Source organism: Pleurodeles waltl, chromosome 8 (genome assembly GCF_031143425.1).
Source record: "Pleurodeles waltl isolate 20211129_DDA chromosome 8, aPleWal1.hap1.20221129, whole genome shotgun sequence".
Classification (NCBI taxonomy): Eukaryota; Metazoa; Chordata; class Amphibia; order Caudata; family Salamandridae; genus Pleurodeles; species Pleurodeles waltl.
In genome coordinates, this window is record NC_090447.1 from 687,295,459 (window position 1) to 687,308,660 (window position 13,202).

A 13,202-nucleotide genomic window follows, 5' to 3' on the forward strand; every position below is an offset into this window, starting at 1 on the left:
TGGACAAAAGGCTTGGGTCTGGAGAAGTGCTTTATTTCCTTGAGCAGGATGGCCTAAAGAGTTGTGCCGAGCCCCTTCCTACCCTATAACCAGCAGAAGTAGTTCACACCTAGGCCTGTCTCCCTTTGTGTTCCAAGTCATCTTGGTAACAAACCCAGTGAGAGGGGCCCTTTCCCAAAACTGGCTTGGAATGGCCATGAGGGACAATTTTCCTGTTATAGTAACACCTCTGGGTGGGTACAGGGAGCTCTGGCCAGGGAAAAAAGTTTTTGCTACATTGCTCTTAGGTGGAGAAGGGCACTGTGTGATAGTTTATCATAAAACATACAGTAAGTGTTGGAAAAGTGAGTAGGGTCATCCCTGGGAACTTTTACCCCATTGCTCAGGGAGTGGCCAGGATTTTCCACCACCCTCAAGCTGGCACTGGGCATACAAGTGGCATTCACAATGCCCCTCTTAGAACACTTCTGGACCTGCGAGGATCAGAAAAAAAGACAGCCCTGCTTACTGAAACCTGAGGGAAGACTGCACCTGTACGCTTTGAACCCAGGACCTGAAAAGTGATTCCAAGAGTCAGTTGACTGACCTCCTGTTTGAGCCACAGGGACACAAGCAACTTCCTGCGGTCCTCTACTATATTGAGTCCTAACCCCCAAGTGGTGTCCCATAGGTCTGGAACCCTTGGCTGGTGTCAGAATGTGCTACTGTCCCCAAACTGCAGAAGCAAGGCCTTAGAAACATTTTGACAACTTTCTGCCTAGAAAACCATCTGAAACCTGGACTGGTATTGCAGCCATTATATCGCCAGTGAGCCTCAACATGCTCATTTGCCCCACTGTAGGACAGCGGACGTCCAGAAAAGTTTCACCAGGACCATTGCAAAGCCAGCGCCTCCCAGGGTGCATACCTAAAACTTTGTCTGCTCTGAGTTTTCCCACCTTCGTCAATGATCACACTGGGACGCCGCTCATCAGCTACCTACCGTTGTTGAGCCCCATTTCAGATCCAGCTTGCCCCGAAAGTAACTTGTCAGCGACACCCTTTTCTCCACGAAGAATTCTAAGTCAGAAGTTCAACTTTCCACTGGGATGATCCTGGTCCCTGTATTTAACCCATGCTCCATTGCATTCAGCCTTAACATTTCTCTTTGATGTGGTCTAGTGCAACCAGATAACCACAGTTAAAGCCTTTTGGTCCCATTTTCACTCAAATGTTTCAAACTTTTCTTGGCTTGTGTTTTCACTTTATTACAGTTTGAGTACTGCATAAATACCGTAAACTTTTACTTTAAGTTAAGCCTGACTGCGTTTGCCTTGCAAGCTATCAGATGATTAAGCACAGGTTTGATTATTGTGGTTCACCCCAACAAGGACTGTGACTTTTACTTGAAGTGAGTTCTCATCGTTCCAAAATAATATTACAATTTCTTACAGTGTTTTTCTAGAATATCAAAGCTAATTGTTCCCTTCATTATACAGCAAAAAAATAAAAAACAGAATTGTAATTACTATTTTCAATTCAATAATATTTCCCGGATAGTTTTTTTTTCTAATTCAATATAGCCATTAAAAATAAACATGTAAAAAAAAAATGTTAAAATACATAACGGGAAATGTATAATACACATGTAATGTAATCTAATATTGCAATCTCGGGGCTCTAACGGCATCTACAAGCCATTTCATCGAATGGTTTATGATTCCTCTAGAACCTTTAAATGGCAATATAGGACAACATTATACAGAATATAACTGGAGGCACTAACTAAGGAGATGACAAAAACGTTTTGATACATCCCCAGAACTTTTGTCTTATATGCTATGTACAACCATCTACCAGCGGAACAAGAATTCTGTGCGGGAATCAGGTCACATGTGAAACTGCAAGGACTAAGGCTACTGCAGCAGTTCAAACGGAAAGCAAATGGCTGCAGATAACAATGGGGGACTGATTTGTGCCTGGAGTCGGAACACTGGTTACAAAAAATAAAATAAAATATATATATATATATAGTTTTCTATGCGTTAGGTTGACAGAGGTTGAAAAAGGGCGAGGACACATGAGCAAGAGGTCCTGTACCCTCACTGTTAAATTGTTGTGAAATACAGTATTACAGAAAATCTAAAATTCTTTGTGCCAGGAGCCATAACTTAGATTAGCTCATAATAGGAACTATGGTGAGTAGGATATTACAGCTATCTGGCTAAAATAAAAACAAAAGTAAATAACCAATTATAGATTTATGCTGAATGGAAATCTCACAGGAAGCCCTAAATTCCTAAGTGCCTTAATCAAACAGAGGAAAAGCGACTGACAATTGTGTGGGCTGCGGTTTAAGTACCAAGCAAAAACCTTTTTAATGGAGGCATCATATACCCCCTCAAGTGGCATTTGATAAGCAGTACGGCTGAAACAAATCCCTTAAAAATAAATAAAAATAATAATAACTTACCTGTGCTGTTTTTTCCAGCAGCATCTTCTCGAAGGTCATCGTCAAAGATCTCTCTGCCATCTTCTACATAACCAATGCCATCTATGTAAAGAGGGAAACAAGTAATACAATTAATCATTTCAATAGGAAATCTGCTCCGTGGATTCGAGGATCAGGTCCCACCCTTTGCCATTCTGGTACAAGAAAGGTTTTGATATACATCACTGAATCGTTTTCAAAACCCTTCATCTGAGAAAATAGACACTTATTATGGTAATGCCTAAAGTACCTATTCTTAAGACCGCCTTCATAACATATATGGTCCAGTAAGAAACATTCCTAATTATCTTGTTCTTTTAAAAACACTTCCTTAGAATCAGCCTTGCAAGCCTGCGTCTTCTTAATTTCAGTTTCTAAAGGAAGCAAACATTGCTTCACACTATAGCTGTCCCCTCCTGTATTTTGTTCACATCACGGTAAGCTGTTATTGTTCGCACTATGAGTGACAATATCCTCTGAATACACTGTAATACACCATCTCAGTGTGAAAACTCAATGTTTGGCCTGAGCTGACAGAAGTATGGTTCTATTGAGGACGCTGTGAGATTACTGACAACTCTAAACTATCACTGAACCCTTATTAAATCTACATCAGCTGTCACCCTATCCATCACCTCAAAAATATAGTATTTTTCCAACCACCACAGCTATGAGACAGAGTACCACAGCTATTAAAGATGGAGCACTGAAATGAAACCCTCCAAGACATAAAGCACCACCAAGATTAACCATTAGTCACAGATCATTAAGTAACTGAAGTTACAAAACACTTAGGACTTGCTTACGTGGCAGAAAGGACACCACCAATAGTAATGAGCTTAACAAACTGCCAGTACTGGACGCAAAAAGTAATGTCTGAGGGTAGGAATCTTGGCTGTCTGTGAAGGAGTTAAAGGCTTGGTAAGGAGACTACCCCAAAGGGGCAAGGATATCATAGAATCTGGGCCCTGGGAACTCGGAAAGGCACGATCACAACAATGTAATAAAAGGAGCACATCCAAAAGCTTTTTGCCCTCTGTTCAGACCTCAGGACTAGAAAAATGACAACTGATACTGCTAAGCAGGACTCAAGCAAGCACAGAGGTAGCAAAACAGACAAAGAAAACTAAAGTGCATTCCATAAAGAAGACAAGTCAAACGGTGCAACATCACATCAGATAAATGTAGCCAATGTGTTAAATTTGTATGCCTCTGTTTCTAAATGGAAACTCTGCCATACGTTTAATGAAGCACTCCACCACTCTCTTCAAAAACCACTGGAAAGGATAAGTGCGGAAACTGACAAACACAGATCAATAAAAACCCAGTCACATTTTAGAAGAATTTGATTTGTCAGAAAAGTACCATCATCCACAATCCAGTCATCTTCCTGACGTTCACGAACCATCTTGGAGTACTCTTCTTCATCAACCTCATCGTACACACTGGTAAACTCTTCAACCTACAGAAGCAAGAACCATCCTGTAACTCAACACTTTTATTACAATGTTATCACATTCATAAACAGGAACATCAGGCTTATTTTTTTATTTTTTATTTTTTTATTTTAAACACAAAACATGTTATAACAGTTACTACTTGAGTGAGTGGCTGCCCTATGGGCTCTGGTCATGTGCCGGTCTGTCAATGAGTAGCTGCTAGCAGTTGGTTCCAGAAAGTTGTGTGCCTGCTAAAAGCCCGCAGAGTCGTGTGAACTATCAACAGGGGAGACAACAGCCTTACTGTCCACAGCAGCCGGTCATCCAGGGATGTAAATGGACTTCACGTTCCATTTTCCACCATCAGTTTGGGAAGGGTGTTAGTAACAGCCAAAAGGAGTCAATATTTAATCATGTGGCCGACATTTAAAGTTAATGAAACTGGGAGTTGGGAAGGCCTAGGAAAAAAAAAATCATCATGCTAAAGAACAGGTAGAACCCTAGAGGCAATAAAAATCACAAGTCTTATGTCAAGTGGACTATGATTTGTGCTGATTTGAAATTCCATTAGGTCAAGCGCAACAGTTTTGATGACATCACCGTGTGCAGGGGTTTAACACATACTAGGATAGTTTTGTGCAAACATGGTTTGTGAAAATAAGACATTTTGATAAACTTATACCGTCATACCTTCTTTAACGAGCTCTCGTTCAATGTTTCTGCTGTTTGTTTGATTAATGTATTTCTGTTGTAGCCAATGAAAAAAACACTAATGCATGAGCTTGAGCCACATCAAAAACACAAATAAAACTTTCAGTTGAGATATTGTATTGAAGACTTGTTCACTATCAACATTAAGCCTCAGATTGCTACCACAGAAGTGGATGGATTATTTATATGAGTGGTTCCCAAACCTTTTTAGAATGATAAACTTTAGCAACCCACCTGCCCTTAATAGACACGAGGAAGGGTGATTTTTTTTTTTTTGTTTACATGTAATCAAAGTATTTATGTGGTTGCGCAATGTCATTTACAGACAGCACATTTTCCACTGAAATGGCCACCTAGTTAGCACAGACATACAATTTTACTTATAAATTTACTGCACACAATGATAAGTGTGCGCAAATCAGTGTTCTGTGAATAGTCATTATTTGTGTACCACAAAGTAAAGTATCTTGATAAATTTTTATCCTATTAAAATTTTGTTTCCAACCCTCTTCAGAATTACAAAAAGATGCAATTCAATTTCTTACATATGAAGACACTGCCTGGGCACACAGGGGAATATGCGTAAATCCGTTAAACGGGACCTAACCTGAATGGAGAAAACCCTGTTGTGTCACGAGAGGGGAGCCCTCCGGGGCTCCCCAGCGACACGAACGCTCAGAGAAAAGAGGACTGAGTACTTGACTCAGAGAGGCTGCTCGGTCTTAACTATGCAGCTCATTCGGCACACACTCATGCTGCGGCTGACGTCGGGCAGACTGTTGGCCTGGTTAATTCACCAAGATCATGAACGTACCCCTATTCTAGAGCTACATTCGGTGGCGGGCAACGCACTATACACACTGGGTGAGACTCATGTTGAACTAACACGTTACTTTGCCGCCCTATATCAATCAAGGGTTCCAGCAGAACCTGTAAATTACACAGAGTTTTTCTCCCCACTTACACTGCCCTGCATCACAGATGAACAACGGGCAGAATTAGATAAACAGTTAACCTTGGCCGAGGTACAGGGTAGCATAAACGTGCTGACCAATGGCAAGACCCCTGATGGTCTACCACCAGAGTATTACAAGGCATACCACGCTAGGATTGCACCTCGCCTGCTGCAGCTCTTTGAGGAGACCCAATCGGCGGCATCCTTGACAACATACCAGCAGGAGGAACTTTTGATCTCCCTCCCTATGCCAGGCAGGAACCCAGTGGAGTTGGGATCGTGCAAGCCCTTGGTGATGACCAATACAGATTATGAAATCCTGTCCAAACTGTTAGAGATGAGTTTATCACCAATGGTGCTTCGCCTGATCCATACTGATCAGAATGGTTCTGTACCGGAACGTAGAACTCTTGAACATTAGACGCTTCCGATACACAGCCCTTGTCACTCTCAGAGAAAATACATCTGTTCCATCTGGCCACATGGGCTAAAGTGCCAAACTTGCTCCTGATAGACATAGCCAACTAATGTTACTGTCGTAGTTTGCGCCTCACCCACGCAGTTACTCCATATGCACCGACACTAGCTCTACTATGCACACCTTGCGGACCACAGTACACAACTTCAGCAGAACTGGAGTCCTGGCATGCTGCGGACATACACACGCTTGGGGATCTATATGCTGAGGGAAAGCTTACCTCATTTGACACACTGGCGGAGGAGACCAACCTCTCACTGAGACTATTTCTACTACATACCTCTCTGATAGCATTGTTGTCTAGATACTGGGGGGGGGTGGGGGGGGGGGGAGATCTGCGGAACCACCAATGCATCTCCTGATACAATACCTGCATGGTATAGCATATGTAGCCATTTAATTTCCACGCAAACACAATCCACGACCGCGCACACACAATCCACGGCCGCGCGTCGCTGCAGACTGGCAGGGAGGGTGACATGGATAGGCCCTGTGCGGCTGGGGAGTGGGCGGCTGCTTTGCAGAGTCATGTCAACATGCCGTGTAATGCACGCTTCCGCCTGATCCAATTTTACATCCTACATAGAGCCTACATCACAACAGCGAAGATTAATCACTATTTCCAGCGCACAGACGAAGCATGCCCTCGATGTGCATTAGTGGCGGCCAATCTGCTACACGTTATGGTCCTGTCCCTCATTAGGTACTTATTGGCACGCAAGAATGACAAGGCTGCAACTGACCACATGGGAAGAGTGTATCTTGGGCCTCTTTCCCAGAGCTAAACAGCTCAAGCGTCACCAAGGTTTCTAGATCTAGGTCTCTTGACGCCCAAGAAGCTTATTACCAAGAGGTGGAGATCTGCAGAACCCCCTTCGATAGAGGCATAGGTGCGGTCATTTACGATATGGGCAGAGGCGCTTCGGAGGGAAGATCACCTGGGGCCACCGAAATTTCCCTTGGCCACTAGCTGAGATGCGATGTTGCAGGAACTTCATGGTGGGAGGAACGATTGACGTGGATATGGTACATGCAGTGAATACACCAAACAGAGACGTGCCCTGTTAACTGAAAGAAGTGGGCTGATAATATCCTGGCTGGGTGGTACACCGGAAACTCCCTTATTGTGGGGTGCGAGATTGGATACGATAAAGCATGAGTCCTTGCAAGGAGCGCCAATATGACGATTGAATGGTTGAGAATGCCCCAGACAGTCCTTGACGGGTGAGGGATGGAACAGATGATCAAAGAGTGGACACCAGTCACAGTTACAGTTATTGTTTTGTTACTGAATATGAAAATTATGCTGAATCCGCTCTCTCTCATTATATGCTTTACGACAAATACGTAAAGGAATGACGTAATGAAGTATTAACTACTGTATACTCCTACCAGCCCTATAAGCGGATGGCGTAAGATATACTGCAAAATTTATGTAATCACTACCCATAGCAGTTGGAACGCAAAGAAAAGCAGAATGATACACCCCAGATGATGTAACTTCAATATGCATAAAATAGCTTGTGTGTATGAGATGCATTTGTAATATCTTGCTGGAAACACACAAAAAGATAATAAAACAAAATTCAAGCAAAAAAAGTTGTGATTCATTGTTGCTTTTGTTGGAAATTGGGTCTCCGGTTGGCAGTCAGTTTGTACTCTGTCCAAGCAGGGACCCTCACTCTAGTCAGGGCAATGGAGAAACACACTTAGATAACCCCTGTTAACCCCATTGGTAGCTTGGCACAAGCAGTCAGGCTTACCTCAGAAGCAATGTGTAAAGTATTTGTACCAACATACACAATAATACAGTTAATAAAAAAACTACAAAATAGAAACCACATCAGTTTAGAAAAATAGGCATTATTTATCTAAATCAAACAAGACCAAAACGACAAAAAACCAACATACACAAGTCTAAATATGAATTTTCAAAAGAATAAGAGTCTTACTCCATACAAAACAACGAAAACGTTGATTTTACACAAAGCACCTGGTTTGACTAAAAAATAAAGCAGTGCGAGCATGCGTTGAAAGTCAGCGATGCGTCTACTCCTTACTCACAAGGGAGGCAGTGTGAGGTTTTCTTTTCCGGTCAGGTTTGAGTTGTTTTTTTCTCCCGTAAGAGAGCGATGTGTCGATTTCCGGATGGGTACCTTCGGATCTTCACAGGCTTGTACTGTTTTTTGACACCCAACGACGACGTGTGAGAAATCCAGGCGCATGGTGTCAGAAACACATACTGTGTGGGGGATTGTTTTATCAGCAGCCGCAAGCGGGTGCTGCATAGTTTCTCCAGCCGCGATGCAGGTGGGGTGTTGATTTTAACTTCGAAGCGTGTGGCGCATCGTTTATCACCCACGTTGCAGGTGGTGCGTCTAAATTTTCCCCGTAGGCGTCCTGTGCGTGGATTTCTGTCCTTCTACCAGCTTCACCTTTCAAGGGGCCATTGACTGGATAGGGCACCACTTGGCAGGAGTCTCAGCAGAGAAAGTCTTTGATGGCCCTGAGACTTCAAAACAGGAGGCAAGCTCAGTTCAATCCTTGAAGATGTTTCTTCAGGCAGGAATACACAACTAAGTCCAGTCTTTGTCCCTTTTCACAGGCAGAAGCAGCAACTTCAGGATAGCCCAACAAACCACAGTCACAGGCAGGGGTAGCACTTCTCCTCAGCTCTTTTCCTTGGCTGAGGTTCCTCTTGGTTCCAGAAGTGATCTCAAGTCTTGGGTTTTGGGTCCACTACTAATACCCCTTTCTGCCTTTGAAGTAGGCAAACTTCTAAGGAAAGTCTCTGTTGGTCACAAGATCCTGCCTTCCCAGGCTAGGCCCCAGACACACACCAGGGGGTTGGAGAGTGCATTGTGCGAGGACAGGCACAGTCCATTCAGGTATAAGTGATCACTCCTCTCTCCGCTCTAGCTCAGATGGCCCATCGGGACATGCAGGCTACACCCCAGCTCTCTTTGAGTCACTGTCTAGAGAAGATTCACAAACAGCCTAACTGTCAGTCCAACAGGGAACCCACAAACAGGCAGAGTCACAGCATGGTTAAAGCAAGAAAATGCCTACTTTCTAAAAGTAGCATTTTCAAACAATCAAAAGAATATCATCACCAAAAGATGTAGTATTAAATTGTGAGTACAGAGACCCCCAACCCCCATTTTTCTATCTGCTTTCAAGGGGATTCTGTACTTTAAGAATATTTAGGACATGTAAAACGCATCAGTGCATGTCCCACCTTTAACATACACTGCACCCTGCCCATGGAGCTACCTAGGGCCTACCTTAGAGGTGCCTTACATGTATAAAAAGGGAAGGTTTAGGCCTAGCCAGTGGGTACACCTGCCAGGTCAAATCGGCAGTGCAAAACTGCACACACAGACACTGCAGTGGCAGGTCTGAGCCATGTTTACAGGGCTACTAATGTAGGTGGCACAATCAGTGCTGAAGGCCCACTAGTAGCATTTGATTTACAGGCCCTGGGCATCTCTAGTTCACTTTACAAGGAACTTACTAGTAAATCAAATATGCAAAACAGGGAAAAGCCAATTACCCATACACTTTACACAGGAGCATTTGCACTTAACACTGGTCAGCAGTGGTAAAGTGCCCAGAGTACCAACAACAGCAAAAACAGAATCCAGGACAAAGTAAAAAAATGGCAAGCAGAGGCAAAAAAGTCTGGTGAAACCACGCCAAGGATGCCAGGTCTAACAGCTTTCCTAACTGCTGAATGCATATGGCTCATTATTTCCATTTTTTATTGCAAAACACAAACAATCCTAACACTTTTTCTTTCAGGCTCTCTGGACTCCAAGATTGTTTAAATCCACTTTTATTTTTTTTATTTTTTTTAAAGTCTCCTAATTTCACAGTCACAGAAAGTAAAGTGAACAAAAAAAATCCCAGTTTATATTTTCAAACAAAGAGAGAGCACGAGAGAGAGAGCACGAGAGAGAGAGCGCGCACGAGAGAGAGAGAGCGCGCGCGAGAGAGAGAGAGAGAGCGCGCGAGAGAGAGAGAGAGAGCGCGAGAGAGAGAGAGAGAGAGAGCAGAGAGAGAGAGAGAGAGCAGAGAGAGAGAGAGAGAGAGAGAGAGCAGAGAGAGAGCAGAGAGAGAGAGAGAGAGAGAGAGAGAGAGAGAGAGAGAGAGCAGAGAGAGAGAGAGAGAGAGAGAGAGAGAGCAGAGAGAGAGCAGAGAGAGAGAGAGAGAGAGAGAGGCGAGAGCGCGAGAGAGAGAGAGAGAGCGCGCAGAGAGAGAGAGCGCGCGCAGAGAGAGAGAGCGCGCGCGCAGAGAGAGAGAGCGCGCGCAGAGAGAGAGAGCGCGCGCAGAGAGAGAGAGCGAGAGAGAGCGCGCGCAGAGAGAGAGAGCGAGAGAGAGCGCGCGCAGAGAGAGAGAGCGCGCGCAGAGAGAGAGAGCGCGCGCAGAGAGAGAGAGCGCGCGCAGAGAGAGAGAGCGCGCGCAGAGAGAGAGAGAGAGAGAGCGCGCGCAGAGAGAGAGCGCGCGCAGAGAGAGAGAGCGCGCAGAGAGAGAGAGCGCGCGCAGAGAGAGAGAGCGCGCGCAGAGAGAGAGAGCGCGCGCAGAGAGAGAGAGCGCGCAGAGAGAGAGAGCGCGCAGAGAGAGAGAGCGCGCAGAGAGAGAGAGCGCGCAGAGAGAGAGAGCGCGCAGAGAGAGAGAGAGAGCGCGCAGAGAGAGAGAGAGAGCGCGCAGAGAGAGAGAGAGAGCGCGCAGAGAGAGAGCGCGCGCAGAGAGAGAGCGCGCGCAGAGAGAGAGCGCGCGCAGAGAGAGAGAGCGCGCAGAGAGAGAGAGCGCGCGCAGAGAGAGAGAGCGCGCGCAGAGAGAGAGAGCGCGCGCAGAGAGAGCGCGCAGAGAGAGAGAGCGAGAGCGCGCAGAGAGAGAGAGCGCGCAGAGAGAGAGAGCGCGCGCAGAGAGAGAGAGCGCGCGCAGAGAGAGAGAGCGCGCAGAGAGAGAGAGCGCGCAGAGAGAGAGAGCGCGCAGAGAGAGAGAGCGCGCAGAGAGAGAGCGCGCAGAGAGAGAGCGCGCGCAGAGAGAGAGCGCGCGCAGAGAGAGAGCGCGCGCAGAGAGAGAGAGCGCGCGCAGAGAGAGAGAGCGCGCGCAGAGAGAGAGAGCGCGCGCAGAGAGAGAGAGAGCGCGCAGAGAGAGAGAGCGCGCGCAGAGAGAGAGCGCGCGCAGAGAGAGAGCGCGCGCAGAGAGAGAGCGCGCGCAGAGAAAGAGCGCGCAGAGAGAGAGAGCGCGCGCAGAGAAAGAGAGCGCGCAGAGAAAGAGCGCGCAGAGAGAGAGAGCGCGCAGAGAGAGAGAGCGCGCAGAGAGAGAGAGCGCGCAGAGAGAGAGAGCGCGCAGAGAGAGAGAGCGCGCGCAGAGAGAGAGCGCGCGCAGAGAGAGAGAGCGCGCGCAGAGAGAGAGAGCGCGCGCAGAGAGAGAGCGCGCGCGCAGAGAGAGAGAGCGCGCGCGCAGAGAGAGAGAGCGCAGAGAGAGAGCGCGCAGAGAGAGAGCGCGCAGAGAGAGAGCGCGCAGAGAGAGAGCGCGCAGAGAGAGAGAGCGCAGAGAGAGAGAGCGCGCAGAGAGAGAGCGCGCAGAGAGAGAGCGCGCTTAGAGAGAGAGCGCGCGCAGAGAGAGAGCGCGCGCAGCGAGAGAGCGCGCGCAGAGAGAGCGCGCGCAGAGAGAGCGCGCGCAGAGAGAGAGAGCGCGCAGAGAGCGCGCAGAGAGAGAGAGCACGCGCAGAGAGAGAGAGCACGCGCAGAGAGAGAGAGCGCGCGCAGAGAGAGAGCGCGCGCAGAGAGAGAGCGCGCGCGCAGAGAGAGAGCGCGCGCAGAGAGAGAGCGCGCGCAGAGAGAGAGCGCGCGCAGAGAGAGAGAGCGCGCAGAGAGAGAGAGCGCGCGCAGAGAGAGAGCGCGCGCAGAGAGAGCGCGCAGAGAGAGAGAGCGCGCAGAGAAAGAGAGCGCGCAGAGAGAGAGCGCGCAGAGAGAGAGCGCGCGCAGAGAGAGAGCGCGCGCAGAGAGAGAGCGCGCGCAGAGAGAGAGCGCGCGCGCAGAGAGAGAGCGCGCGCAGAGAGAGAGCGCGCGCAGAGAGAGAGAGAGAGCGCGCGGAGAGAGAGAGAGCGCGCGGAGAGAGAGAGAGCGCGCGCAGAGAGAGAGAGAGAGCGCGCGCGCGGAGAGAGAGAGAGAGAGAGCGCGGAGAGAGAGAGAGCGCGCGGAGAGAGAGAGAGCGCGGAGAGAGAGAGAGAGCGCGGAGAGAGAGCGCGCGGGAGAGAGAGAGAGCGCGCGGAGAGAGAGCGCGCGGAGAGAGAGCGCGCGGAGAGAGAGCGCGCGGAGAGAGAGAGCGCGGAGAGAGAGAGCGCGGAGAGAGAGCGCGCGGAGAGAGAGCGCGCGGAGAGAGAGCGAGAGCGCGTGTAAGAGTTAGTTAATGGCCACCTCTGAAACAACACAAGCACTTACAAATGCAACTACCTACCTCATATTTCACCTTCTGACCAGCTTTTGCCTTTTTTAAGCGCTCCAGAGCATCTTTTCGTCCCTTTTTATCAGTCTTCTCACGTCGGGAGCGTGAGGCAGCAAAACTGCCAGAGTCAGAAACAGCTGAGAGAGGAAAGGAAAATATACAGTTATGTTGAAAGAGACTAGGGCTCAATTGTACAACTGAAAAGACAACTTTTCTGGAAATCCTTGCACAACTGTAAGGCAATCTAATCACCTAGGTGGCCATGAGATTTTTGTGAGAACTCTATGTAGGAAAGTACCCTCTTTCTAGGCACAGTTACCCCCTTTTTCTGCCTCATGTCAGTGTGTTTGACTGTTCACTGGGATCCTGCTTACCAGGACCACAGTGGATTATTCTCTCTCAAAATTCTATTTCACCCACAATTGGCAAAAAAGTGCCCCATTAGAAGTCCCTACTATATGGTACCCAGGGCATTGGGGTTCCAGGGGATCCCTATGGGCTGCAGCATGTATTTTGCCACCAATAGGGAGCCCAAGCAAAGGATGCTGCAGGACTGCCATTGTGGCCTGCGTGAAAAGGTGCAAGCACCCTTTCACTGCCATTTTTCACTGCCCCAGGTCACTTATAAGTCACCCCTATCGCAGGCTTTCTAGCCCATAGGGAGGGGGTGCAGGCACCCGTGTGTGAGGG

General features: G+C 47.6%; 1 protein-coding gene across 1 annotated transcript in view; it reads right to left on the minus strand.

The window, feature by feature from the left end:
• POLA1 (DNA polymerase alpha 1, catalytic subunit) overlaps positions 1 to 13,202 on the minus strand; it is a 1,729,782-nt gene that overhangs the window by 1,678,163 nt on the left and 38,417 nt on the right. Inside the window, exons 2-4 of the mRNA XM_069204808.1 lie at positions 12,525 to 12,649; positions 3,836 to 3,932; positions 2,453 to 2,533 (exon numbers count right to left, since the gene is read on the minus strand). Of these exons, the coding sequence (XP_069060909.1) occupies positions 2,453 to 2,533; positions 3,836 to 3,932; positions 12,525 to 12,649 (303 nt within the window). The remainder of the gene's footprint in view (positions 1 to 2,452; positions 2,534 to 3,835; positions 3,933 to 12,524; positions 12,650 to 13,202) is intronic.